General features: G+C 53.3%; 7 protein-coding genes across 7 annotated transcripts; 4 read left to right on the forward strand and 3 right to left on the reverse strand.

Annotated features, from left to right (window-relative positions):
* Nucleotides 1-524: 524 nt before the first annotated feature.
* On the reverse strand, nucleotides 525-3,234 carry CLUP02_14454 (mRNA-capping enzyme subunit beta; the record flags this gene model as incomplete). The annotated part of the gene is made up of 3 exons (XM_049293382.1): nucleotides 525-698; nucleotides 755-1,234; nucleotides 1,297-3,234. The coding sequence occupies 3 exons, from the start codon at nucleotides 3,232-3,234 to the stop codon at nucleotides 525-527; spliced, it is 2,592 nt and encodes an 863-aa protein (XP_049150528.1).
* A 2,762-nt stretch (nucleotides 3,235-5,996) lies between these two features.
* CLUP02_14455 (proteasome/cyclosome) lies at nucleotides 5,997-12,073 on the forward strand (the record flags this gene model as incomplete). Its single annotated transcript, XM_049293383.1, has 12 exons — nucleotides 5,997-6,136; nucleotides 6,211-9,112; nucleotides 9,165-9,565; nucleotides 9,682-9,723; nucleotides 9,978-10,059; nucleotides 10,142-10,434; nucleotides 10,521-10,580; nucleotides 10,719-10,767; nucleotides 10,860-11,135; nucleotides 11,195-11,303; nucleotides 11,362-11,593; nucleotides 11,671-12,073. 12 exons carry the CDS (start codon nucleotides 5,997-5,999, stop codon nucleotides 12,071-12,073), a joined length of 4,989 nt encoding a protein of 1,662 aa, XP_049150529.1.
* Nucleotides 12,074-12,273: 200 nt separating this feature from the next.
* CLUP02_14456 (high-affinity methionine permease) lies at nucleotides 12,274-14,346 on the reverse strand (the record flags this gene model as incomplete). Its single annotated transcript, XM_049293384.1, has 4 exons — nucleotides 12,274-13,170; nucleotides 13,223-13,264; nucleotides 13,328-13,483; nucleotides 13,567-14,346. 4 exons carry the CDS (start codon nucleotides 14,344-14,346, stop codon nucleotides 12,274-12,276), a joined length of 1,875 nt encoding a protein of 624 aa, XP_049150530.1.
* A 1,023-nt stretch (nucleotides 14,347-15,369) lies between these two features.
* On the forward strand, nucleotides 15,370-15,974 carry CLUP02_14457 (uncharacterized protein; the record flags this gene model as incomplete). The annotated part of the gene is made up of 4 exons (XM_049293385.1): nucleotides 15,370-15,518; nucleotides 15,632-15,669; nucleotides 15,737-15,839; nucleotides 15,893-15,974. 4 exons carry the CDS (start codon nucleotides 15,370-15,372, stop codon nucleotides 15,972-15,974), a joined length of 372 nt encoding a protein of 123 aa, XP_049150531.1.
* Nucleotides 15,975-16,934: 960 nt separating this feature from the next.
* On the forward strand, nucleotides 16,935-19,986 carry CLUP02_14458 (uncharacterized protein; the record flags this gene model as incomplete). The annotated part of the gene is made up of 8 exons (XM_049293386.1): nucleotides 16,935-17,028; nucleotides 17,103-17,207; nucleotides 17,235-17,583; nucleotides 17,631-18,069; nucleotides 18,123-18,269; nucleotides 18,358-18,484; nucleotides 18,535-18,730; nucleotides 18,786-19,986. 8 exons carry the CDS (start codon nucleotides 16,935-16,937, stop codon nucleotides 19,984-19,986), a joined length of 2,658 nt encoding a protein of 885 aa, XP_049150532.1.
* Nucleotides 19,987-20,117: 131 nt separating this feature from the next.
* On the reverse strand, nucleotides 20,118-21,793 carry CLUP02_14459 (uncharacterized protein; the record flags this gene model as incomplete). The annotated part of the gene is made up of 10 exons (XM_049293387.1): nucleotides 20,118-20,155; nucleotides 20,248-20,274; nucleotides 20,312-20,330; nucleotides 20,521-20,620; nucleotides 20,712-20,878; nucleotides 20,973-21,167; nucleotides 21,231-21,299; nucleotides 21,333-21,360; nucleotides 21,415-21,522; nucleotides 21,609-21,793. The coding sequence occupies 10 exons, from the start codon at nucleotides 21,791-21,793 to the stop codon at nucleotides 20,118-20,120; spliced, it is 936 nt and encodes a 311-aa protein (XP_049150533.1).
* Nucleotides 21,794-22,475: 682 nt separating this feature from the next.
* CLUP02_14460 (NCS1 nucleoside transporter) lies at nucleotides 22,476-27,651 on the forward strand (the record flags this gene model as incomplete). The annotated part of the gene is made up of 13 exons (XM_049293388.1): nucleotides 22,476-22,888; nucleotides 23,168-23,259; nucleotides 23,314-23,562; nucleotides 23,624-23,741; nucleotides 23,804-23,987; nucleotides 24,043-24,107; nucleotides 24,160-24,669; nucleotides 25,344-25,416; nucleotides 25,616-26,052; nucleotides 26,134-26,188; nucleotides 26,250-26,365; nucleotides 26,422-27,182; nucleotides 27,245-27,651. The coding sequence occupies 13 exons, from the start codon at nucleotides 22,476-22,478 to the stop codon at nucleotides 27,649-27,651; spliced, it is 3,480 nt and encodes a 1,159-aa protein (XP_049150534.1).
* Nucleotides 27,652-27,739: the final 88 nt, after the last annotated feature.

The raw sequence follows: 27,739 nt of genomic DNA on the forward strand, positions 1-27,739 counted from the left end.
TGATATGGCCAAGTTTGAGGTCTTTGGGCTTGCCTTCCTCCTTCTTCTATATTGTCCCCCTTGCCGTCTTGTACCTCTGAGGCGATATGGGAACGTTTACAGCAGCGGGAAGCAGGACAAGACCGCATTGGTCACACGGAACCCTGGATTCTTCTCACTCACGACTGCTCAAGTAAAGTAAGAAGACAATGTAGGAAACAGATCTCTCACAGGCGTACTGTCACAAGTAGAAGTAGTGATGCGCTGTAGAGAGTGCCAAACAGCAAACGGCCGCGGCAACCAATATTTCAGTATTGACCAACCCCACGAGTGAACGAAATGTCAATCGGGTAACGAGCCCAGAAGTTCAAATCGAAGCACCCCAAGCCAGCTATGAAGAAACGACTCTCCAAAACACGCATCGCCTCAGTCCTTGACTCCCAAACGCAGCCACTCTGTTTTTTGGTATCAAACCACCCTAGCTACTTGTAGAAAAAGAAAAACGAAAAAAGGCAAGTTTTATGATACGTCCGTACAAATAAATATTACACAAATTCGCGGCTTTTGCGCGCGAGGACGCGGACGTTGTCGACGAATGCCTCAACAAGTTGCTGGTATTGATGCGGCTCGTTCCTCATGGCGCGGCGTTGTTGATCGATAACGATTTCGGGTGATAACTCTATTTCCAGTTCGTGTTCCTTGCTCATCTGTGAGGTGTTCTTTTCTCTTGTTAGCAAAGTCCATGGGCGACACTTCCAAGCAAGCGTTCACTTACTCCAGGACCAGGCATCATTTGCGTCACTTGGGTCAAGTCGATCTGGTAGTGATTTTGCTTGTAGCTGAGACGGTCCTTGTTCCGGTCAGGGAACTTGTCTGCATGGCCGACAGCCACGCTTTCTAATTCCTCAACGGATCCATCCCATGCCATTTCGAGATTGATGCTAAGGCGGCAGTCGAGTGGGCATGTGGGAAGATGTAGGTGGATATCTGCCACGCGGGCCTTGACAATCTTGGCCAGGACCTGCTGCGTTTTTTGGTCATATGTGACTCGAACCTTGATTGAACGCCTGTTACCTAGTAGGGAACGGACACAACCAGGCAGCCGGGCCTGCAGAGCATTTGGCAGCTCGTAGAACTTGTCAATCTCTCGTCGATGTTTGTATTGTACTTGTACTCGGCCGCGTGCGTTGGGGTTTCGGGGATCGGTCTGCACAACCATGGTGTTGAGGAATTCGTTGAGACCTTTGTGCTGAGCCTGCAGAGAAACAATGGGATTAGCTCTTGTGTTTCTTTCCCCATAAAGATCGGTAAACAAACCTCAGTCATGCTGCTTCTGAAAGCTAGACGCCCGGTATCGTGCAGAACACATTCCGAGCCTATCGCTCTCTCGACACGATCATTGGTGTCTCTGTCGATGAGCTGTCCCATCTTGGCCTCGATTTCGAACTGCACGCCACGTCCTATTATCTCCCCACTATCAGGATGGAGCGTGACATTCTTGAATAAGAAATCGGCGATCGTCTTAGACAGCTCTTCGTAAGGTCGAGTACCGAGGATGCTTTCCTCCCAAGGACCAAGCAGACTTTCGGCCTTTGGCGGCGGGGGCGGTTCTTGAACTGGAGGAGCGGTGGATCGCGCTGCCTCTGGTGAGGTATGGCGGCTGGTGCTATCCTGCTTGACAGACTCGGACTTGCCATTGATGTGCGGCGGCCCTCGTTTCTGGAGCTCGAAATTGGCCAGCTTGAGCCTCTTATTTTCTCGAGCATTCCAAGTCTGAGCCCAAATTGGGGGTGTCGCGTGGATCTTTCTCTTTCGTTGCATCACGGGTGACCTAGAGATGGCGGGTCCGCCATTGAGCTCTGCCGGCGGGGGCCGTGGCTCCTTCCGTTCCAATTCCCTGGGACTCAAGTCTCGGTCGGCGAGTTTTCTCTTGGCGGGCGTCGCAGCGCGTTCGCGTTCGGGTTCCACCATGTTGGTGACGCTTGGGTGTGGTCGCACTTCTGGTTCTGTCTGCCCACCAATGCTACTCGGCAAACTCGGTATTCTGGTCTTGGGGCTGACGCTAATACTTCGGTCGCGTTCACTATGTGATAATGATCTTCGTTCGTGGGTGCTGTGGGAGGAACTGGGCATGCGAACTGGGGGAGGTGGTGGTGGAGGTGTGGCTTGAGCGAGGTGTGAGGCGGATAGTCTCTGTTGATACGGGCTTTGTGGTTGTGTAAAGCTTGGTGCAGTGGAAGATTGTCGAGGCCCGGTCGAGGGCGGGCCCAGTGGGGTCGGAGGCTGCGAGAGCTGCCGGTTGAAATCGGGCGGCGGATGCGTCGTCGCCACAGGACTGCCGTGAAGAGGATATGGCTGGCCGGGATGCTGCGGATGCTGACTATGAGCAGATGTAGGTGTAGGAGTTGAATGGTTTGATTGTGAGCGCTGATGGAGATATGGGTGTCCGCTAACAGGGGTCCCAATGGGCGGTGTTTGAGGCATATGCTGCTGCGGTGGCGGCGGTTGCTGCTGTTGAGCGTACTGAGGCGCGGTTGCACCAGATGGATGAGGATAGCCGTCTCTCGGGGGGAACGCGTTGGATGGCGGATATTGCTGGTGTCGTTGCACAGGGCTGGCAGCTTCCTGAGACGGACCGGTCGGCGGGAAGGGGTAACCTCCACTGGGACCGCTAACGGAAGATGTCGGCGTATGACGATACGGAGACGGGCCTGGCATGGATGCACTCTGGGGTGATCGCGCATCGGCATAAGGGGCAGGAGCACCAGCTTGAAGGGGCGGCGGCGCTGGCCGGCCGGGATACGGGCCCGGAGTCTGATAAGGCGACTGCGGAGGATACGACGGGGTCGAGGCCTGGGGATGTACGGCATATTCCTGAGGTGCTGGCGGTTTACCGGGGGATGAATGCAATGCGTGACTGTACGCCGATTCTCTGAAGGCATAGGCCGTCGTAGCCTGGGAAGGCGTCGTGGGGGCCTGTTGCTGGTACGGTGGCTGTGGTGGCGGTTGTTGCTGTTGCTGCTGCTGCTGCTGCTGCTGTTGTTGGTGGTGGTGGTGGTGCTGCTGCTGTTGCGGATGACGCTGATGCTTCGGCGCGAGATGCTGAGGAGGTGGATGCTGATGGCCATGGGCGTGAACATGAGTAGGATGGCCCGGAGGAGGACCACCAGCGGCGGCGGCAGCGGCAGCAGCAGCAGCAGCACGCGGCCTCTCCCCCCCATCGTCGGACGTGTTCATCAAACTCCTCAAATCCATTGTGTGTAGCGGAGGCAAGGTGTGCCGTGCGTGTTGTGAGTTATAATCCCTTGCTCGCGTTCCTTTGTCTGGGCCAGCGCTCCGCCCAGCTTCTGCTCAGTTGCACAAGATTCGGCTTCGGCCTCTCAAACACGGCGGTTCATGTGTGCGACGAAAGAAACAGTTGGAAAAAAGGAGAGATATGATGGTAATCGGATGATATTTGCGAGTTCAGCGCGATTCTAACGAGACGGGATGGATGCGCAGGAGGCATTCATCACGCCGTCGTAGTTCAGTGGTGAGTCAAGTTGAGAAGATGGCAGAGATCGGTTTCGGGTTCGTCGTGTATTTCGGGATTCGGAGAGACGGCAAGGGCTGGAGGTCAGAGATAGCTCCCACCAAGGGCAGCAAGACATGCGCTGAACGTAGAGAGCGGTGCTGTTCAATGTCCAAAGAGGGACATGGGAGCGCAAAGGCGGCTCGTTCGAGATCGAGTTTGAAGGCTAGGGCGAGGTTGGAGGAAGAGGGGTCGTTTGTCGTTTGCTTGAATCGGCGTGGTTATGTGATATGTGGCAATTATCGAAGACGGCGGGCAGGTAGTGCGGTAGAAAATATCGTCGCGAGTTGGTCGTCGTAATCGCAAGGAATCGGGCGGAGGATTTGGACGACGTGAACGGCACGTGGTTGGAGGGAGCTGAGACGAGCTATGTGGGTGGATGCGATTGAAGATGCGCGCTCGGGAGTGGGTTGGAGAGGGCGTCGCAAAGTGCGAATGGGAGCTCTGGTGTTTTGAGTGGCCGGGTACGGGTACGTGTGCGTGTGCGTGTGCAGCCTTGTTGCTTCGATGCGCTCTGGGTTGGTGTTGGTGGTGGTGGAGGTGGTGGTGTGCAGAGACGAAGCGGGCGGATTGAAGATGGGGAAAGATATCTCAGCAAGAAAACATCTTGTCCTTTGCTGTTGGGTTGGAACTTGGCGTTGCGGCACTGGCTCAGAGAAGTATGTACGTAGGAGGGACCTGACTGTAACAGGACTTTGGGCCTTGAGGTACCTACCCAAGGTAGGTAGGCAGGTTGGCAGGTTGGCAATGTACCCCGTGGTAAGGTATAAAGTGAGGTAAAGGTGAGGTACCGGTGCAGCGTGCTCTGGCAAGAGCAAGCAAGAGAGACAGAGAGAGAGAGAAAGAGAGAAGGGGACAGAGAGACGAAGCGTGTGCGTGAGACAGAAGGCGACAGGCGTGTGGGAAATTTGGAGACGAGAAAGAAAGGATGAAAATGGATTGGTCGCGCGCCGATCGCAGGTCAGGCTGGGCCCCAGTGAGGTGGTCTGGCTCTCTGCTCTGCTCTGCTCTAGCACTGAGAACGGGCTCACTTCCTGTAGCTTGCTCAAGCCTCAAGGCACCTTGGACAAGGTAGGTAGAGAAGCATTGATAGATGAGTGAGTGGTAATGGTGGATGCAGCCTGGTTCAAGGTAGCATCTGAAGCTGTACCATATTGCAACCATCCGCGAGATGCTGCTACTGGTAGGTACAAGCCTTGCAAGGTATTAATGTAATTGGATACTATCTAGGTAGATTGGTGGTGAGCTACAACCAGTACAGATGGACTGCAAACAAGCCGTGTAAGCAACCTGGCATAGCTGGAAGCTTCCCAACAGAGAGCTTCAAGCTCAAGCTGACAGGAGAGCTATTGGAGCAAACCTTGAGCAAACCTAGGTAGCACAAGCTGAGCGAGCAAGTGGACAGACAGCCTCGTCAGAAACCCGGCCCGGACCTCACATAGGTACGAGTACGGAGCAATGTCGTTAGAAGGACAGGGCAGCTACCTATTACATAGTAGATGGTGTACGGAGTAGTCGTACATACGCAGTAAGGTACTTACAAGGCAAAGCCACGGCCACGGTGCGCTGCTTGAGCCCGGCCTCACAACCTGGCCCGGCGGCCCTGGGCCATCGACGTGTCGACCTGTCGGGGATTTTTATTTTATTTTCTGTCCTCCCTCCAATCTGGAAATGACACACTTGTCCTCCCCCCTGTCCAGGTCTTTTGGCCGGCTCTGGTGTCGCACTCCCGTGCCCCGCCTCCACCTTTCTGTCTTGCTGAAAGTTGGAACGGTGCCCGGAGGAGGAGACCTATGAGGTGACCACCACGGGAAAAAGTGATGATCCGGGGCCAGCTGGGGGCTGCCTACCTTATCTGACCTTACCTTACCTAAGCACCTCAAAAAGGTCTGGCACTCAGGGTACGGGTTAACCGGCTGGCTTACCTCAGCATCATAGCTCCCGACTGCAGAGCAACTCGGTGCACGGCGCACGCAAACAGACAGAGAAATCCGGGTGCGGCTTTGACCTTCTGCTCCCTTACCTAAGGCACAATACCTCAGGCTTGCTGACCCATCTTTACCTGGCACGCCTGCCCAGCTTTCCAAAGGAAGGTACGTACCTGCGACCTGAGTCGGCAAGGCGAGGAGGTATCCATAGGAAGGTACTGGTAGGCAGACTTGCCTGACGTGGATGCGTTCCCTTGCCTTACCTTAGCAGTGGTAGTGTCGTGCCCTGAGACTCTGGCCGCATTCGCGCCTTTGCTTTCGACGTCCTTCTCTCCATCTTCAACGCTTCCTTCGAAGCTCCCATCACCACCAACCCCGAATCCAATTCCATCCCACCAAACCGCTCCGTGCGATACCATCCTGTCCATTCCGGCCGCACTTTATTCGAACCCATCTCTGTCGTCCATCATCGTACCCCGCAGCTCTCTTCAGCTCCGTCTTCCTGGCCATCTCTCGCAATGCCTGGCCTGGTCTCAGCAACCGGAGTCCTGGGCTTCCTAGCCGACGAGGAGCATGATCTCAAGGTCTTCGCCCTCCAGACTCTCAATGATGACATCGACACTGTCTGGACCGAGGTCGCTGGTGCCCTGAGCCAAATGTGAGCTCTATTCCTTTCCTCGCCACACTCCGTCTACTCGCCTTGTTTAGATCCAGCTAATCACCTCGATGTAGTGAGGCTCTCTACGAAGACGACTCCTTCCCTCAACGACAGCTCGCCGCCCTCGTTCTCGCCAAGGTCTACTACCACCTCCAGGCCTACAATGAGAGTATGACATTTGCCCTCGCCGCTGGCGACCTCTTTAAGCTCGACGCTCCCGGCGAATTCGAGGATACCATCATTTCAAAGTGCATCGACCAGTACATTGCTGCCTCTTCCGCAAAGCACACTGCTCCCGAGTCACCCCAAAACGATACCTCACTCCCCGCTCTGGCTACTACGTTTGCTAGCGGTGCTGCTGATGGGTCTGCCTTGATCTCCCCTACGACCCCCTTCTCCCAGACGACCCTCCCCTCCAAGTCTCTCCTCTCCCGAGTTTCGACCGACAACACCATTCTCGATCCCACATTCCAACCCGTCAAGGAAGGCCGCTCCGCATCCATCGCCCCAATCAATGATCAGGCGACTCAGATTGCTCTGCAACGTATTATCGAGCGTATGTTCGAGGCTTGCCTCAAGGATGGCAGATATCGCCAGGTCATTGGTATTGCCGTCGAAGCCAAGAACTTGGAGGTTCTGCGCCGAGTCATCAAGCGCGCCGCCGATGACGAGAAGCATTCAAAGTCCAAGTCGTCGGATGGCCAGGGCCCCGCCGAGGAGCTCATGGAGTATGCATTGGGCATCTGCATGGACGTTGTTCAGGAGCGAAGCTTCCGCACTGAGATTCTGCGTTTGATCCTCGACCTTCTCAACGACATTCCGAACCCAGACTACTTCGCCATCGCCAAGTGTGTTGTTTACCTGAGCTCCAACGAGGAGGCTTCGCGCATGCTGAAGCAGCTCATCACGAGCGGCGACCGGAATTCAATCGCCAGTGCCTACCAGATCGCTTTTGATTTGTACGACAATGGCACTCAGGAGTTTTTGGGCAAGATCATCAGCTCGCTGCCATCAGGAGAGCCTAGCAAGGCTGCCGAGAGCGACGCCACTGAGGAAGAGCCATTGATCGAGAACCAAGAGTCCTCAGAGGAGGAGCTGTCGGAGGAGCTTTCCAAGGTTTACCAGAACATTCGGTCAATTTTGGACGGCAGCAAGACCATTCAGCTGAACCTCGAATTTCTCTACCGCAACAACCGCACCGACCTGAGCATTCTTAACAAGGTCCGTGATAGCTTGGAGGGTCGCAACTCCATCTTCCACACAGCCGTCACCTTCTGCAACGCTTTCATGAACCAGGGCACCACCAACGACAAGTTCTTCCGCGACAACCTCGAATGGCTTGGCAAGGCTGTCAACTGGTCTAAGTTCACCGCGACTGCAGCTTTGGGTGTCATCCACCGCGGCAACCTTACGCAATCCCGCAAGCTCCTCGAGCCCTACCTCCCTCGCCAGAGCGGCTTGAGCAGCGGCTCCATTTTTAGCCAAGGTGGCGCTCTCTACGCCTACGGTCTGATTCACGCCAACCACGGCGCCGACGCTCTTGACTACCTCAAGACCCAGTTCACATCCGCCGAGGAGGAAGTTATCCAGCATGGTGGTGCCTTGGGTCTGGGTATTGCAGGCATGGCAACTGGCTGTGAGGAGATTTTCGACAACCTGCGCACGGTGCTTTTCACCGACTCTGCTCTCAACGGCGAGGCCGTTGGCCTTGCCATGGGTCTCATTATGCTCGGCACTGGCAACGTGCGAGCCTTGGAAGACATGATTACCTACGCCCACGAGACGACACACGAGAAGATTGTTCGTGGTCTCGCTATTGGCATGGCGTTGATCATGTTTGGCCGCCAAGAAGGTGCCGACGCCATGATCGAGGGCCTACTTAACGACCCTGATCCTACCTTAAGATATGGCGGTATTATGACTGTTGCTCTCGCCTACTGCGGTACTGGCAGCAACAAGGCTATTCGCAAGCTGCTTCATACTGCCGTTAGCGACGTCAACGATGATGTACGCCGTGTCGCTGTCATGAGCTTGGGCTTCATTCTCTTCCGCAAGCCTGGCAGCGTCCCTCGCATGGTCGAGTTGCTCTCTGAGTCGTACAACCCTCACGTGCGTTACGGATCTGCCATGGCGCTGGGCATTTCTTGTGCTGGCACCGGCCTGGATGAGGCCATCGACTTGCTCGAGCCTATGATGAAGGATCCCACCGACTTTGTCCGTCAGGGTGCGCTCATCTCTCTGGCCATGATCATGATTCAGCAGAACGAAGTCATGAATCCCAAGGTCGCTTCCATTCGCAAGACTCTGAAGAAGGTTGTCGGCGATCGCCATGAGGACGCCATGACCAAGTTCGGCGCGTCGCTTGCGCTGGGTATTATCGATGCGGGTGGTCGCAACTGCACGATTGGCCTCCAGACCCAGACTGGGAACCTCAACATGGCCGGCATCGTTGGTATGGCCGTCTTCACCCAGTACTGGTACTGGTTCCCGTTCACCCACTTCCTTTCGCTCGCTTTCTCGCCCACCTCCATCATCGGTCTCGACCACGAACTCGAGATTCCCAACTTCAAGTTCCATTGCGCCACCCGTCCCAGCCTCTTCGATTACCCGCCGGAGCAAGAGGTCAAGGCTGAGGAGGGCCCTACCATGGTCGCCACAGCCGTTCTGTCAACAACTGCTCAGGCCAAGCGCAGAGCTCAGAAGAAGGAGCGTGCCCAGCGTCGTGAGAGCATGGACATTGACTCTGCCAAGCCAACGGTGTCCGACAAGATGGACGTGGACGGAAAGAAGGAAGAGACCAAGGAAAAGAAGGATGGCGACGGTGGAGAGAAAGAGGCATCTGTTGCTCCCGCCGACACCAAGAAGAAGGCAGAGAAGGAGAAGGTCGGGTACGATATGGAGAACCTGTCGCGCGTGCTTCCGGGCCAGCTCAAGTTCATCAGCTTCCCCGCCGGACGATACAAGCCGGTCAAGAAGGTAGAGTAGTTCTAACCCCTCGACTGCAGAGTGTTTTACTAACTCTCATTAGCCTACCGGAGGACCTCTGCTTCTACAGGACACGCAGCCTGACGAGGAGAAGACGCTCATCGAAGAGAAGTTGAAGAAGGTGACAACAGAAAAGGCCCCAGTGGCCGGCCAAAGCAACGCAGGCGGATCATCTGCGGGCTTGACGCCGCGCCAACAGCAGAACATAATCTCGCAGGCCCTCAGAGCAGGTGCTGGTGGTGATCTTCGCTCGCTGAATGAGCTTAGCGAGCTCCTGGGTCGGCAAAGAAGAGGTGACCTCGTAGGCGCGACTGATGAAGGAGGGGCGGCTGCAGCAGCAGGAGTGCTCATGGCAGTGGATGAGGACGGCGAGGGAGATGAAGAGGCGGACGTCCCACGAGAGTTTGAATACTTCACGGACAATGAGGAGGAAGATGACGAGGAGTAGCCATTCTCGCAAGCGAACCACCAGTATTTGTGACTCTGGGTTTGAGACCATAACGGTGTTTAGAGAATAGAATGGGGGCGGCGTAGAGCTAGTCGACTGCCATTCTGCCAAGGACAGTCGGGGGCAAAGAGACTTTGCCAGACTGTACAATAGTGTAACAATCGAGTCATTCGTAAAGTTTGCTTCTTAAATGCGCGTAGACCCGTGAACGCTCTATGCGACAGAGTAAAGGATCGCAGGCAATATTGGAACGTCTTGACGGATAGAATATGAGGATCAAAGTATGATTGTAGCCAGTCTCCTATGGTGACAGTAAGCTGTCGAGGTGTAGCTATGTCTTCGCACATGGCGCTTCGGGTTTCCTAAAGCAACACCTGCAAGCTATTTTGTCTGTACACCTGGCAGTAGATGCAGCCAGCAGCAACGCAGACGACTCGCGGAAACCTTGTGGGGAACCCCACGTTTCCCCTCTTACATCGTCAAGCTGGGAGTAATTAAGGTAGTTGGTTAGCCTAGGTACTTGACAGTGACACACTCCTTTGCTTGGTACGTTTTCCTTCCGGTTTACGCAGGAAGAAAGCCCGCTTCTTCTGCTCTTAAGGTACAGCCAAGCCGATAGCTATCTGCAAACTTCTGGTGGCCACGCAGGGAGACGTGTTTCAGGCTCGCTTGCGCTTCCCCGTATCATGAGGTCAGGAGATCAGGAGATCAGGAGATCAGGAGCGGTATACGGAACGCTTCCTCACGATCTCTTCTACTGGCATGTACACTGCCCGCGGCCCCTTGTTCGGGGTTCGAGCTTCGTGGACCATACTGAAGCTCCTCACTCCCGCAACACCGCGGGGAGAGCAATGCGGGGTGTCCGGTCTTCCTCCGAACTCCTCTTACCTTAGCTAAGAGAGACCAATACCTAGACCCTCCCACCTCAAGGCACTCTTCCGCGTGTTCTAGCCTCCAACGCAAGTGGTTCCCGTCCGTAGCTGAAGCCGGCGGGAGAAGAGAGATCTCGCCGTGACTGAATAAGTCTCAACACACCTTCTGCTTCCCCCACGATTCCTTCTCAACACTTCGTCTCTTTGGGAACACATCCTTTCGGGCCAGCTGACTGCCTCGCGTTAAAGCAAGTCGACATACTAAATTATCTTCCAGCTTTGATAGCTTCCTCCGATTTGCTGCCTTTGCATTACCGCCGTACATTGTCTTGCATTGATATTGCCCTCACGCAGCTATTACGACCCGTCATGGCACAATCTAACTCCCTGTTAGATACGCTGAGGTCCGTGAGCCGAGTCGACTGTGATACTCTTGACGTTGAAGGCGAGAACCTTCCATCATGACAACCCCAATGTGCTCGGTTCTGACCTTGCTTTAGTTGCCAAAGAGCTGGGTCCCTTTGTCGATCACACCTCCAACCAGGCAATCGCCTATGGCGAGCTCACCAAGACCACCGCAGATGGCAAGCTATACCACGAGCAACTTATCCGGGACTCCGTACAGGATGCTCAGGGCTGGGCTCACGCGGCCTGGCCAGACATTGACCCGATTCTTCTCGCAGTCGAGATCATGGTACCTTGGTTCGGCGAAGCTCTTGATAACGGCATCCACCATCGCTGACATATTTGTAGATGGTCAGACTATCACTCAAGTTCATCCCGTATTTGACAGGATATTTCCACATTCAGACCAACACAGACTGGTCCTATTCGGTCGAGAAAACTGTCAAGAATGCCGAAAGTATGTTGCCATATAGGCCTGCAACGATCAGAGCTAACCGCACTGCCCTGCTTCCTAGGAATTGTTGAGACCTTCAAGAAGGTGGAGCCCACATTCGACGTGAACCGTGTCTGTATCAAGATTCCGTCCACCTACGAGGGCATTGCTGCTTGCAGGATCCTCGAGAATAAGGGAATTGCAACATTGGCGACGACCATGTTTTGCATGGAGCAAGCGGCCCTGGCTGCCCATGCCGGCTGCACCTACATTGCGCCGTATGTGAACGAACTAAAGGTTCACTTCGTCCCAGGGTAAGAACCATCTCAAATACGGCCTTAGACACGGCGACCTGAGCAGGATCGAATGACTGACCCTTGGGCGCCCTTAGTTATGTGGACGAGAACAAGGCTTTCAACTTCTGCAGACAGGCCCAGGCTTACTATGTCGAGACAAAGGCCAAGACCCAGGTCCTGGCAGCTAGTCTGACCACCGTTCCTGAGGTGATGCAGTTGGCCGGCATTCAGCACGTCACCGTCTCGCCGCCGCTCCTCCGGGCTCTTGCGGCAGCGCCGTCCTCAACTTGGACGGAGAAGGTCGGTGGCTATTTCGCAGACGGGCCAGACGAGCGCTGGATCAAGGACTTCCAGGCTGCCTTGATAGACGAGAGCGAGTGGCGATTTGCTTTTACTCGTAGCGGCAACGGCAGGTATGAGGAGAAGCTTATCCAGGCCATCAATATCTTCTCCGAGAAGCAACAGAGCCTAGAGGAGCTGGCGCGAAGTTATTTATAGATGAAGGCCTGCTACAATATAGAGTCACTGCTTGCAGATTCAAAGCGTAGACACAACGATCGTTAATCAAGGACCTGGGTAATTTGATGCTACGTAGACATACCGTCTATCATTAGTATGAACCCAACAAACCTCCGTTCCCTTTTCTTCCTCAGTCTTCCTCCCAGGCCAGTATACCAAACACCACCCTCTCTACGCCATCACCAATGCCCTTCTCTTCCTGGCGATTGCTGCATGAATGCAGCAAAGTCAGTACCGGCGAGAGGGGACACTGGTGTTTCCCTCATGTCGGCATTAGTTTGTCTGGAGTCGTCAAACACCGGACGCCGGGCACGAAGCGCTTCCCTACCAACCCAGCTAAGATAGACAGTCTCGTGGACCTGTATGAGATCGGGCCCAATTTCCGTCGAGCCCCGGCCGCTTCTATCTGCCTGCTCGAATTCCGGCTTCTTCTCCACCACAAATACTCTATGGTCCTTCCTCTCGATATAACGAGCGACAAGAACAAAGCCGATGAACCAAGCAACCCCTAGACCGATGATGATCCATGAGACCGTGGGAATCACCCACCAGGGATTCAGCTGCGTAGATAGGTACTTCGAAGGAGGAACCCAGTTGGTGATCACCGGGTAAAGTCCACCGCACATGTACACGAATGCGCAAAAGACGGACAGAAAGGGACGGAAACGCTTTCCAGTCATCTCGGCCCAAGTACGCGGCAACGGCGGCGGGTCTTTCCCAAATGTCGAAGCGTCATCGTCGCTAAGGGTAGTCGGAGGTCCGCGGAACCGCAAGATGAGAATGCCCAGCCCCAAGAATGTCCCGATGAAGGCATTAATGACATAGGCGCTCAGGGATGTAAGCAGGGTGTAGGCATCTTTCGGTCTCATATTGTAGGTCGCGAATATCAGGATAGTACAGCTGACGAAATGGAGAAGCAAGGCTCCGACGGGGGTTTTCTCGCTGTGATGCTCTGGCGAAAGCCACTTCAGTCGAAGAACCGATGAGAACCATCCCTTCCTCTGGAACCAGCGCAGTACACGACCGATACTCATATCCGTGTTTTGTGCAAAGAACTTGGGCCACGGAAGCATTCCCTGGTCGTTGTGAGTTTTGGTCTCGTACATCTAACATCGAGGCTTTACTCACTTCTTTCGCAATCTCCTGTTTAACTCTGGCGGCTGTGTATGTCTGTGAAAACGTCATATTAGCGGACGTACACGGCGTGGATGCTCAGGGAGACAATTAACTGACCATGACGACGATGTTACCCAAGGATGAGATGGCAAGAAAGGCGTTGAAGATCCGGGCCCCGGTATCGCTAGCTGAGCCAAGTGTCCCAAATGTTAGTTCGAAGAACTTTTGTGCAACATTTTCGTTGATTTGGTCCTCTTTTGGGACAACGACCATCTATCTCGAAGTCAGCAAAACCTTCTTCCCCGCTTCCGATCCCGACTGTAGGATGGAGCCAAGAGCCGAGCAAAGGAACCCACATAGCAAATATTCACTGCAAGGTAAAGCGTCACAACGGTGCCAACACCGGCACCCATGGCGATAGGAAACTTCTTCTTCGGCCTACTAATCTCCCCAAGGACATAGTTGGGCTGCTCGAAGCCGGAGAAGCTGAATATGATGGCGAGAAACGCTTGAGCGTAGCTGTTGGCGTCGTTTGACGCGTTTTTGAAAGAATTCTTGGGTGAAGTGTTTTCACCAAAGACATTCTTGGCACCTGGGAATCCTCCTGCACCAACGACAATCGTCGCTACAATGATGAGAAGCATGATCATGATTTTGACGACTGCGAGGATATTGTTGAGCAAGATTCCCCCGCGTCTAGAGAAAGCATGAATTCCACAAGAGAATGTAGCTACGGCAAGGGCGATACCGCGAACAAGGCCGTTTCCTGGTTCCGATATGCCGGCGGCTTCGAGAAGTCGCATGGCAAAGTGAATGCTGTTGCCCGCCATGTTGCCCAAAATGATAAAGCTGATGCCAAATATGCAAGTCGACAAGAGCAAAGTGTTCTTCCGGTAGGCTGGCTTGCGGAAAACGTATTGTAAGTAGACGAGGTCACCACCGCTTCGCGGGACGCTGTGATCGTGCCCATTGATCAGATATCTGGGCACGTTCAAGCCATACTCAATGTACACATGAGTTCCGCAAAGACAATAGATTATCCCGGCCAACCAAAAGAGTAGCGTTGCACCAACACTTCGTGTGCCTCGCATTACTCTTTGTGGGGACATGAAGATACCAGTTCCTAGATTAACCATCTAACTTAGCGCTCCATTGCTCTGGAAGGGAAGATGAAGACGAGATGTTGTTTACAATGATTACCTCCTCATGGTGTTTCTGGTAATGAAGACAAGAACTCGTGAAAACAATGAGGGAAAGGGGGGAGCACAGTGAGCAGAATTTCCCACATGTACAGAAACGTCAACGCATGCGCCGCTTGAGAGGGCCAAGGGCCGGAGTGAATCAATCATATTGGTTTTGAGAAACCCTTACATCTATAGGTAAAGAATCAAACTACTCACCAATCATTCGGTTGATGACTAGACAGGCTACGTCGAAGTATCCTAGTCGGAAGCCCTCCTTTGGAGCATGCGTGACGATGCCATTGCCGTCACTGATGGGGTCAATCACCTCGTCAATATCACTGTGGACTGAAGCCTCTTCAGCACCCCGTGGCTCTTGGTAGAAACCAATGGAGCTGGGAAAGTCGTTCATTTTCGAAACCGTGTTGATTTGAAAAGAATGCAAGTTTGGAGTCCAAGCCTTGCGGTCGCTCCGTAGCAGGAGATCAACGCAATGTTCGTATCCCTCACTTTCACAAGATACATGACAGGTAGGCCCGCCATGGGTGTCTTCACATTATGTATGGCACACTTCTCTCGGCTCGACTTAGGTGCGTGTGTGTGACGAGCTGCTGGCATGCATGCCGGGCGTAATCTAGAAACAGCACGTATCTAGGGCGCGCACCACAGAAAGACAAACAGGCAGACTTGGCCATGGGTTGATAGCGGCTCGCATGCATGCCGAGGCAGCCACATCCTAAGACGGGGGCTGGTCGAGTCACTCGTGCCACGACAGCCTCGTCCAGAAATATGCCTCGCAAGGCATACCTGAGGTCTTTCTTTGCGCGCATCTTGGCAACTTAGACACAAGAGGTCTCAACGACGTCTTACCTTATTACCAAGACTCTGGCGACTACACAGCTGCCAAGTTGTGCCCGATCTAGTGGGTGATTTAGTCTCAGTACTCGAGCGATGATAGGTCTAGCGAAGCGAGCACGAATGGGAAGAGTCCCGGGAAAACTCAAGGTGACACCCCCTTCTGAGTCTTACACCGAGGTTGGCACGTCGGGAAGTTATACTACCTACCTCGAAGCCGTCAATCTGTATAGCTCACTGCCACCGCCACATGCATTGCACGCATGGGCTGAGTGCTGATCATCGTTATTAGTCAAGGGTATATAAGCGTATTCACTTAAAGCCTCGCCCGGTATTCTCTTAAGCATACCCAAACACTAGTCCTAACTGATACTCGCTCAACAAGTTCAGATTGCTTCAATTTACATCTGGGCATGACGGCAAGTATAGTGCAATGAGACATTTCAATATCCAGGCTTGGCAGTGAAGCCTCCAGCAACTCACGATCAAGAGTGTCCGGAACTGACTAAATGGTTCATCACCAAGGGGGGAGCAGACGACTGTGAAGACCCCCAAGTTTGCGGGGTTGATGACTTTATCAAGGATAGGCTTCTGTCCGATTAGTTCATCTTAAATACTTCGAGATGTGAGTGGCACGACCGCACAGTTCAATAGCTTATCTCGCAATCTTCCACTTCCGCCGCAGACATGCATACCACCCAGCAGCTGGAGGGTCCAGCCCCGATTGACGGGATTGGATATCATCGTAGGGGTGTCTCGGGTAACTGAGACCGCGTGACAGCCTTTTCTTCCCCTCCCTTTCTGAATAAGACCCCCCGGTTTCCATGTGCGGAGGAAATCCGCGCATGAGAACAGGGTGGGCTTGCTCTTAATGGATGCGTAGGAGGTGAGACGTATATGGCTTCCACGCCATCCTGGAGTCTCTTTCACTCACTACGGAGTAAACTCGACTCGACTCGAGCTGCTATCGCTTGACTAGGTAGAGATGGCTGCTAGGAGACGACAGCCCAGGTTTGTGCTCGGCTGCTCGGTACTGCCACGGTCGACGCGCGCAGTCACACTTCGAGGACGAGAGACAGCCGACTTGTAGGCCAAGCAAGACTATTTGAGAGAGCCACACGAGTAGGTCAGAGGAGGTCATTCTCCCCTGTTGCCTGCATGGATGCCCGCTCCATCCTTTCTTTCTCTCGGTGTCGATTTAGGTAGAGCTGTCTGGGCTGCCGAACACAGACTCGGGTTGGTCCAAGGCAGCAAACACAGATATGCCCATGTCGTCGCTACTAGCCTCACTATCTTCTTCCACGCCCGCCTCTCGTGCCTCTTTCGCTGTCCGGCTGGAGGGTTGTCGCTGCTTCCACTTGTGCTTATTCCATATGCTCGTTCCTTGTCCTACTGCCCACCCCTGCGTTCCTTGGGGCGGCTCGCTCTCATCTCTGTGACATGCCTGCAGCTCGGTGGCGTCTAAGGTTACTCTGTCGTGTGCTACCACCCTGCGGTTGGGCTTTACTTCAAATCTGCCTTCGTTCCCCTCATCTGCTTCGCATCTCAGCCCTCTTGGTGAAGCCCGGTTTGGGGAATTTCCATTAGTCGTCTTCCTCGCACGTATTGACACCATCGCCCTTTCAATGCCAATCATCTTATAAGGCGCATTTCACAGAAGAACTACCTGCCCCTTGCCTCGTTACCCAATGGCAGGGCCAATCCAGTTGGGAGATGTCATCAACTTCAGCAAGCTCGCGTGGGACGTGTACAAGTTCGGTTGGGATAATGACTTCAACGCCAGTGAGTTCCTCGGCGCAATGAATATCACTCTCTAGGGCTGCCACTCTCATCGCCATGCCATCCACAACATGTAGAGCTCTATTTGAGAACATCTTATGTATCTGGTATTTCTCTGGAGATTGTTGGCGCCCTTCGAACACAAGCCATAGCTCAACTCAAAAGACCCTATAAATACAGAAGTCAGCACTGACTTACAGTGATCGCAGCCCGACAATACGCAGAGTTCGGTCGCGATGTTAGGGGATTGGCCGAGAACCTCGACATCCTCGGCCGCGTGGTAGACAAAGCCGGCCAGTCATTTCACCAGGAAACAGCGTTCAAGCTTGAGCCATTGCGTTGGGATCGGTCGTCACTCAACGAGATCCTAGGCGACTATCACGAGACATTGACAGAATGCTGCACTTTGGTAGAGAACAACCATCGCTACCGCCTCAGCAGCGGCCCACTGAGAAATATCGAATGGAATGTTCTCGTGGCGCCGGCGGCAGATCGTCTGCGAGCGCGCATAGCCTTACATAATTCCAAGGTTCTTCATGTGCTGAAGCCTTTTGAAATGTCAGTTCTACCTGATCTCATCCGTTTCAGAGCACTAACAGAGCCAGTGACCTTCTTTGTCGGATTCATGAAGACCTCGCCGGTCGTATGAATGCTATGCACCTTGACTTACGTCGCTTCATGGGAATTCTCGTGCCTGATATGGAACAGGCCCTCGCTCAACAGGTTCACCGAGAATCTCTTCACTTTGATGTGCCTCCAGATATCGAGGATGGATTTCTGCGAGCGTGGGCGGCTGACAGACCGGATGACGCTTTTGAACCAAGTCTCCAGGAGATTGCAGATGCTTTCGTTATTCATTACCACAAGTCCACCATCGGGTTTACTGCCGGTATCCTGGTGGAGAATAAGGTTCCCGAGTTGGGGCAATATATCAGCCTTTTGAAGTGTGTCTGGCTGATGAGACGGATTCGTCGTTCGAACGAACTCACTCAGCAGGGCCGGACCTTATCCCATTGGCCCTCCTACATCCAGGAGCTGGAAGACGTAAGTCGAGCCTTCAATCTCATGCTACCTTGAATAGTACTGACCTGTGCTAGGGTCTTGCATCGCAATGCGATCGATTTAAGCAAGAGCTCATGGCACCAAGTCTAGCAGGTTTAATACCTGAGATGTTTGACATATGGCCTGAAAAAGAGCTTGCTCAGCTTGTGGACGTGGTGACGAGGGATGCTCTCATGGAAGAGGTCATGGATGCGTAAGTTCTGTCCTTAGACCAGGCCTTGACATAATGTGGGCGGTAACTAATATCAGTTTCGCGTCAGACCATTACAGGGCGCCACTTCCAACGTTGAGAGGAAGCTTCAGCTGCTTCGCCGAATGGGCGCTGATGGCAAACGCTTCAGGATAAACATTTCGGGCGTTGAATTAGGGGGATCGAGCAGGACTGCACGTCGTCAAGGTATGGATGCTCTAGCCAGATAGCATCCTCGAGTTGTTGACAATGAATAGCCGAGACCATCGATTTCGACATCACGACCGTCATACTAAATCCTCTTTATGCAGTGCCATCTAACTCTTTCGGCGCATGGGACATGATCTTGCGCAAGGATGAACGGATTGCCAAGCTGGCTTTCACGCAGTTGAAAGATGCTGCCAAGTTCCAACAAGCTGTGACTGGTTTTAAGGCGTTTGATAGTTATAGCCAGTCAGTATCATAGACCCACACACTGAAGGATGCCAACAGCTAACAACACCGATAGGTACAAGGCTATGGTTAGCTTTGTTGTGTCTGGAAGAGGAGATCCGATTGTCGAGGGAGCATGTGTACAGTTGTGGGTTCCAAAGCAACTCGATGGACAGCTCGTTACGAATAACGAGGCAACGCTCGAGCAGAGCACGTCACCATCCCAGTCAGGGGTGTTTTCTCCATCTAGCACATCAAGACAGAGTACCCTCCGCAGCGTATGGAACACCGCAAACCCATTCACCACCAGTCCTACCGAGACTGTGTCTATGTGGGGTAACAGCGGTCCACCGGCCGTAGGCGCATCACGGAGTCGTTCGATGCCATCACCGCCAACAATCGCCGGCCCATTTGGAGTTCGGGCTCCCATGATGATACCGAGACGGCCAGTAGGATCGGGTAGCACACAAACAACAACAGCATCGCCACCCAATGCTAATCGGCAGGCAACGTTATCGACATCACCTGCGAGCCCTCGGTCTTCATCCCTGCTTCCGGGTTCATGGCAGTCAAGGACACCATCCGTATCAACAGTCTACAGCCGACCTGACCGGACCTTCAGCGTTTCAAGCAACTACTCGGCGACGACATCACCATCGAACCATAGTTCTAGCGGAAGCGACGCGCACACCGTGACTGTAACGATAGGGGGGCACACGACTGGGACTGTCCACAGGCGCCCTCCCAAGCCAATGCTGGTGCTGTTCACGCAGAATATGCAGACAGGAAAGCGAGCATTGGTAACCATTGACATTGACGAAGACACCGATGTCAACCCAGACCGGTGCAACTGCCGCCGGTCAGGAAGAGACGAATCATCATGTCAGATTGCTGCCATTGAGCAGAACCGAGGCAACACCGAGCTATCAGTGCGAAGATACGAAAGCCGAGACGACGACATGGACTGGAATCTGGCCAAGTTGGCACTGGGGCGGCGAGGGGAGAAGGACTATGCTGCTGCTGTCTGGAAGGACGTCCGACGCATCAGCATCATGTTCCCGACTTCCCAAGATAGGGCAAAGTTTGGAGGCACACCGAACATATGCCAGTGCAGCGCGAAAACAGAAGCCGAACTGAGCAAGTGTCTCAAGGATAAACACAAGGGGCTGCTGGGGTTTGTCCGGGAATCTGGCCGGCAGCAGTTGAACGAATATCATCGGGTGCGATTCGAATCGCAGCAGGACGTGGTTCGTGGGATGAGAGACGACTATCGATGACAGCTGCTGGAAGAAATTTCGATCAAAGGATAATGCGGTTGAGCTGTGTGTGTACGACTGGGTTGAGGAGGTGCCTAAGTTAAGTAGTTTTTATCGCGGCATCTTTAGATCGTGATCTAGTTCTTTTGGTGTTACGGCGTCGGCGGCGATAATGAAGCGAACGATGCGCCTGCGTGTTTCTAGTCGAATAATAAGATGAGGGTGAGCTGGAAGAGAATATTCGCCAAGTCATAGAGAGATGGTCAGGAGGAGGATGTGCACCAGCTTTCGTCAGCCGGGAGACCATCTCTACTTTTCGTCAACGACTAGTATTGGATAGCCCCACGCGCGTTTGCGAGAGTGGCCTTTCCATTCAGATGTCTGAAACATCTTGATAGCTCATTATCCCTTCAGCTTACTTGAATAAAACAAACCAAATTAGGTTTTTTTGTTATCAAGGGCGACATTTGAGTAAAGTCGGATAAGTCATGGATCAGGAGAGCCGGGAATTAGTGATGGTTCAGCTTTCCGAACCGGAGATAACCTCAGACTCACTGGTGAGCTTCCTAAGGTGTCTTCGGCGAGACCCTTTATGGGGGTTCTCCTTTGCTGTCGGAGCCCGCCGATGGCAGACCAAAGCTCTCTGGTGTCTTTGCTGTTTCTAGCAGAGAGCGACGCGTTTATTGCAATTCTTCATCCCGCCCAGCCGTGCCGAAGAGCTGCATCTCCGAGTCTCGGCAGCAGACTAAGCCAATGAGATAGGCGCTGTGTCGCGGGTGTCGACGCCTCTATCTCCCGGGATTCCCTCCTTGACTCGATTGGGGTGCTGTCTTATCTCTACGGAGACTTGGTGTGCGCTTCTCTGGGGTGCCTGGGTGGCCTGGTCAGCTCTTATCTTCACGCCAGTCCGGATCTAAGCAGTTGGTTTGCTTTGGGGCTCTTTGGGGAGAGGGGCTCTGGATTGGCATCCGTTAGAAGGTGTGTCGCGTAAAAGAATGTCTGCCCACAACCTTTCGGTGGGCAGAGGTCAAGCCTGGGTAAAAGGCATCAGACGATGTATCTAAAGCTGAGGCAAAGCAGCATCGTGTGCTTCTTGACGTGTTAAGAGTCAGAGTCAAAGGTGTTGAGTTGACACTATCCATAAACCAGGGGGGGAGACCATTATTCGCGCACGAACCATTCCCAACTTTACCCACGAACGACTGTCATCAAGGTACACCCAAGTTGCCAATTTCTCAATGGCATGATGCATTTCTCTACAGCACCACACGATCGTGGTTGTTCCGCCACCGTTTGGAGTCAAGAAGGATGAGCCGTAGAAACGGCAACTCGATCTGGCCGGCGGCGAGCAGCGATTATGGCATTACGTCGGGGAAGTTCGCGGCAGGATGGAACCTACAGAGATCATCAGCCGCCGAGAAGAAAATGGATAATTAATGAGACACTGACAAGACAACTATGCTGAGAGCCCTGAGAGTCGGGACCCCCGCGGAGATCACACAAGGCGAGCCGCTGGCAGTTGACCCATCATCCCGCTCTTTGGCGCCGCATGTCGCACTTCGAACTTCGCAGCTCGCCGCATCTCTCTATTACTCTGTAGCTTGATCTCCCCGGGCCCATGTAGGACGTGCCCGAACGAGCACTCAGAGGATGAAGGCGGGATTCTCCTGGTGTGCCACGCGGGAGCGATGCCGGGGAGTTCCCCCACACTCAGGCCCTCCCCCCCAAAAGAAGATGTCGACGTTGGTTCTGATGGGTGCTCCGGATCCTCTGCAGTAGCGCCATTGCTGCTGTTGGGTCGCTGTATCAGGCATGACGGAACAAACATGTCACTTGCAAGATACCAAGTTGCGTTCTACCTAGTTGTTTCCTCTCTCTGCTTCTCAAGACTTGACATGCCATCTACATGATGACGAGCTGTGAGTTCAGTAGCAGAGCAATGTATCTTCAGACTCTCTTTCTCTCTCACCACCCCTTGTTACTGGCAACCCACGTCCTAAGACAGCCGGTGCTACTCTGGATTCCTAGACGCGACCGTCAATCTTCTGCGCGCTCGGCACCCCGGCCGGGCACGGCACCCTCTCGAGTCTCTCAGCTACGCAGCTACACACCCGTGGCACCCTACTCCAGAACCGGGCCCGCTCCTCTGGGGATACACATTTTTTTTACTATCACTAGCCATTCACATCGTTCCGAGCCGCTTATCCCACTGATAGCGGCTGAAGCTAATTGCTCGATACCATCAACTAAAAGGATCTCACCCATGCAAACAATGATCGAGTCAGATTGATATATAAAGAGAGATCCACAACCCTGCCTCTGGATGGTGATTCCGTGGATACCGTCGGGTCAAATTCTTTTGTCTTACCTTGTCTTGTCTTGTCTTGTTTGGTCTGCATCATCGACGAGTCTGACTCCTCTTCGAATCGCAAAGTCGGCGTGGTCTTGGTCAATTACAGTCACCGCTAGCACCAAGTGCCGATTGCACGACTCAAAACGTCGGCGACATCATGGATGAAGATCAGGGCCCAAGCCAAATCGTCCCTGGGACAGCTCCCAAGCGGACAATGGGAGATCGCCTTCGCAGCACCAAGAACAGATTCTTCACCAAGGACGGCCTGATCGGCGACTACGACTATGCTTTCCTCTTCACCCCGAACTTGCCGTTTATGAGGAAGAGTCGCAAAGCCGCTCCCTTCTTTGGCTTGAACGACCGGATGCCTACGCTCTTGGCCCTGTTGCTAGGATTCCAGCACGCCCTTGCCATGTTGGCTGGCATCATCACGCCGCCTATCCTGCTGAGCGGCGCTGCAGGTGCTAATCTCACTGGGGAGATGCAACAATATCTTGTCTCCACAGCTTTGATTGTCTCCGGCTTGTTGTCCATGATCCAAATCACCAGATTCCATATTCTGAAGACTCCGTAAGAAGAAGAAATGCATCCCTACTGTGAGACATTCCAACTTACATCTCCATGTAGCTATTATATTGGAACTGGCTTGATCTCTGTAGTCGGCATCTCCTTTGCCATTATCCCGGTCGCTCAGGGAGCCCTCTCCCAAATGTATGCCAATGGAATCTGTCCGATGGATGGGGAGGGAAACAAGCTCCCGTGCCCTGACGGATACGGCGGTGAGTCTTACCCTTGAACCTTCAAGCAATACTTGTTCAACTGACAGAGTGAAGCCATCATCGGCTCTAGTGCCCTTTGCGCTCTGATTGAAATTGCCATCTCCTTCATGCCCCCAAAGGTGATGCTTCGCATCTTCCCGCCCATCGTGACTGGCCCGACAGGTAAGCCCCCGAAACGTGAAAACCCGTGAGAGACGGCGTCTGACGTGTGCTCAGTCATGCTCATCGGCATCCACTTGATCGAGACTGGTTTCCAGAACTGGATGGGCGGCTCCGGCCCTTGTGCCAACCCGACTTCCGACTTCTTCGCCCGGTGCCCCAACATTTCCGCGCCTCATGCCCTCCCTTGGGGCTCCGCCGAGTACTTGGGCTTGGGCTTCTCCGTCTTCGTGACCATCATTCTCTGCGAGCGATTTGGCGCGCCCATCATGAAGTCGACATCCGTTGTTATTGGTCTCCTTGTTGGTGAGGAGCAATCCTGCGTCTTTCGCCATGCCCATATGCTCTGTTACTGACCTGCTCCTAGGATGCATCATCGCCGCTGCGACTGGTTACTTTGACCGCTCCGGAATCGACAGTGCCCCTGCCGCCTCTTTCATCTGGGTGCACACCTTTAAACTCACCCTTTACGGGCCGCTCATCTTGTAAGCCTCAAACTACGAGTCATAGGCGAGCATGTGAAAACCGAAGCTAAACATGTCAACAGGCCTTTGTTAGCCGTCTATATCATCTGCGCCACCGAGGCCATTGGTGACATTACTGCTACTTGTGATGTCTCTCGCCTTGAGGTTGAGGGCCGTCTTTTCGAGTCCCGTATCCAGGGAGGCGTCCTCGCTGATGGTATCAACGGCGTTCTTGCGGCCCTAATGACCATCACACCTATGACAACTGTAAGCTGATGGAGTCTGCCCAGCTCTGAACAACTTGGAAACTGACTGAAGAAAGTTTGCTCAAAACAACGGAGTCATCGCTCTCACCCGCTGTGCTAACCGCAGCGCCGGCTACTGCTGGTATATTTTCTAATTCCAGTTCTCAAGAACTTCCCGGCTAACACTTGTCTAGTTGCTTCTTCCTCATCATTATGGGCATCTTTGCCAAATTCGCCGCATCGCTTGTCGCCATCCCCTCCTCCGTGCTTGGAGGTATGACCTCGTTCCTCTTCACGGCTGTCGCCGTCTCCGGTATGGCCATCATCACAAAGGGTGTGCCTTTCAACCGACGAAACCGCTTCATCCTGACCGCTGGTCTCACACTCGGCTATGGCGCCACTCTCGTTCCTACGTATTTTGACAACGTCTTTACGTATGCTGGTGACAACCGCGGCCTAAGGGGGTTCCTCGACGCCATCGTACTCATCATGGAGACGGGCTTCGCTATCACAGCCTTCGTCTGCATGTTCCTCAACTTTGTGCTCGACGAGGAGATTGAGGACACAGAGGGCCATGATGTCATCCCCACCACTGGTATCGTTACTCCAAAGGACGTTAATGGTGGGGAGAGTGCGCGGGGAGCTGATTCAGAGGATATTCAGCCCGTTGGGCATAACACCACTGGCAAGCGTGATGAAAAGCTGTCTTGAAGTCGAAAGCTGTGTTGATTTCAATGGCGTGGATAGTTGTGCGATTTTGCATTAAAAGCTGAGGGTTTCCTGTGTTTGAATGTGTTTTTGATCATGTACGAAGTCTGAATACCCGCCCTCACTGTCTCGAATTCACTCTGAGCCACTGTTGTGCAAGCCACGTATCTTACCGCAACGAGACTTTCCTGTGCCCCTTGCTTGGAGCATCCGGTGGCATTATGTCTGACTACTAACACCTGACAGTAAGTATGGGCGAGAAGATCGCGCTTTAAAGACTTCAGTGTCATAAAGCAGATCATCAAGGTGGATAAGTGATAACCGATTTGACGCCACAGAAAGCTACGCTTCGGATACCTGACGTCTCATGCGAATGCTGCATTGTCGCCTCAACAACGCCACGCTAGATGGTTTCGGTTGTCAATTGGTCTTCTTTTGCACAGGCGGAATAGCAACATCGAGGGTTGATAAGAAGGCCGACGGCAATTGGTCACACGAATCCCACTCTGGTGCGTCTACCCCCTGCGCTGTTGATCGAGTGCCTGGCATCCCTCCATGTCGCCTCGTTATCTGTCTTTCCCCAAAGACCAGGCCATCAGGCTTACTTGGTCGACTTGCTTGCCCAGGATAATCGTTTGAGAGCATGGCTGAACAGTCAACCCCGACCAAGTATTCATTGGCGACATGGCCTTGTTTTCTTTGGGCTGCAGGATGCGGAGCTGGCCGGAGCGAATCCCGCAAATGTAGGTCGTATAGAGGTCGAAAGGTCACATCCGTAGACGAGTTGCTTTGCATAAAGCTGGATGCTTTCGGACTATATAGGTGTGGCCATGTCTCACTCCTCCTCGGCGTGGCTTGGTCTGCTGCAATTGTGCACCCACAAGGTTGTTGGCACACATCAATTTTCTCGGAAGGCCGTTTTTGACCACAACTTCAATCTAGGAGTGCGAGGGCGACGGTATTTTTGGTCTGCGTGAGGACTCGGACAGCTTCAACGACAGGATGAAGGGCATAAATATGCAGGAAGCGAGGCGGCGATTTACGTCGATGGAGGCATGGGAGCTTCCCAAGCACCCCAGCGCCATTGCGCCAGAAGGCGTACGAACCAACCCGGACATGGACCCCGTGCCGGTGCCAATGCGGACTTGGTCGTTGTGGACTATCCTGGCGTACTGGAGTACCGACCTTATGAACCTCTCAACTCTACAGACCGCCGGATCTATACTTGCTGTCGGACTCAGCTGGCGAGAGGCGATTCCCATCATGTTCGTCGGAACAACGTGTATCGCAATAGCAATGGTCCTCAATGGAGCCATAGGAAGTCGTCTACATGTCCCCTTCAGTGTCATTGCTACGGGTAGCTTTGGGTTCTACTTGAGGTATGTACTTTTGGTTGAAGTATACTTGAGTGGTCATGTAGTATACTTAGCGCTTGGAATAGAAGCTGACTTTCATCACAGATACTTTGCCATTGTCAGCAGAGCCATCCTTGCTATGTTCTGGCTGGGTGTACAGGTATCGACTCGTACGCATCACTTCAACTGACTCCAATGCTAACATCAGTCTTCAATGATAGTGCGTCAACGGGAGTGTATGTGTGACGATCATGCTGAGTGCGTGGGCTCCCTCTTACGGACGGATTCCGAATGCCCTACCCGAATCGGCGGGCATCACCTCCATGGGAATGTGCTCGTGAGTCTGTTCATGGAGGCAATGGTTGTATATCAGAGTACTGACAAGTGACCAAGATTCTTCCTCTTCTGGATCATTCAACTGCCGTTGTTACTCATTCACCCCACTAAACTTCGACCGCTCTTCTACGTCAAGTTACTTGCTACTCCAGCTGTGGTTTTAGGGACCTTGGGATGGGCTGTCAAACAGGCCGGTGGCGGGGGTGATATCTTCAGGTTGCAACCTGAGTTCTCTCCAGGGACTTCCAAGTATGCCTGGCTTTGGCTGAGCTGCATGTCGTCGGTTTCGGGACAGTGGAGCACGATGGCAATCAATATTCCGGACTTCTTGCGCTATAGCAAGTCCAGGAACGCTCAAAACGTCCAGCTCATATTTGTCCCTATCGTTTTCACCTTGTGTGGAACCATGGGTATTATTACCACTTCGGCCACGAAAGTCTTCCAGGGAGACGGTGATTACCTTTGGAACCCGCTAGATATAGTCAGTCTTTGGTTGGGAAATGGCTCAGGAGGACGCTGTGCTGCCTTCTTCGGGGCTCTGGCATGGCTTATTGCAACGATCGGCACCAACGTCACGGCAAACAGCATCAGCGCAGCCAACGATCTGACTGTCATGTTCCCGCGCTACATCAACATTAGAAGGGGCAGTATAGTCGCTGCTGTGATAGGTGCCTGGGTTATTGTCCCGTGGAAGATTCTTGCCAGCGCCGCTACGTTCTTGAACTTCATGGGGGCATACGCTGTCTTCCTCGCTCCCCTGAGTGGTATCATGGCTGCTGACTTCTGGCTCGTTAAAAAACAACGATACGATCTGCCCGGTATGTCCAGTGACGATTCCTTATCTTGACCACCTTATACTAACACCCCGTTTTCTTTCTAGACTTATACGACCCTCATGGTCGCTATAGATACATCGCAGGCTGTAACTGGAGGGCATTTGTTGCTTTCATTGTGCCTGTTGCCCCCAACTTGCCCGGGATGGCTTTGGCAATCAGTGGCTACCCTGCGGTCCAGATCTCCGAGGGTGCTCAGAATCTCTACAGCTTTGATTGGCTTTTTGGATTCGTCGTCTCGATATTCCTGTATACCACACTGAGCTGGGTTGTACCTGCAAAGGAGACCTTGGTTGAGCAGACAATCTTGACCAGGGGAGACGGAATCGAGATTGAGGGAACGCGAGACGGTAGTGACATCGAGAACCCAAAGGTGCCCGAGAAGGTGTTGACCACAGCGGGAGATGGTCGTCACACTCCTGAATCGAGAGGCCTTAACGGAGGAACTGGGTGAATTCAAGAATGGAACCTGAAGGTGGTGCCGACCCGGAGCAATGTACTTGATTGACTGATTTCCCTAATCTCGGCTACTACGACGGTAA

Source organism: Colletotrichum lupini, chromosome 7 (assembly GCF_023278565.1).
Source record: "Colletotrichum lupini chromosome 7, complete sequence".
NCBI lineage: Eukaryota > Fungi > Ascomycota > Sordariomycetes > Glomerellales > Glomerellaceae > Colletotrichum > Colletotrichum lupini.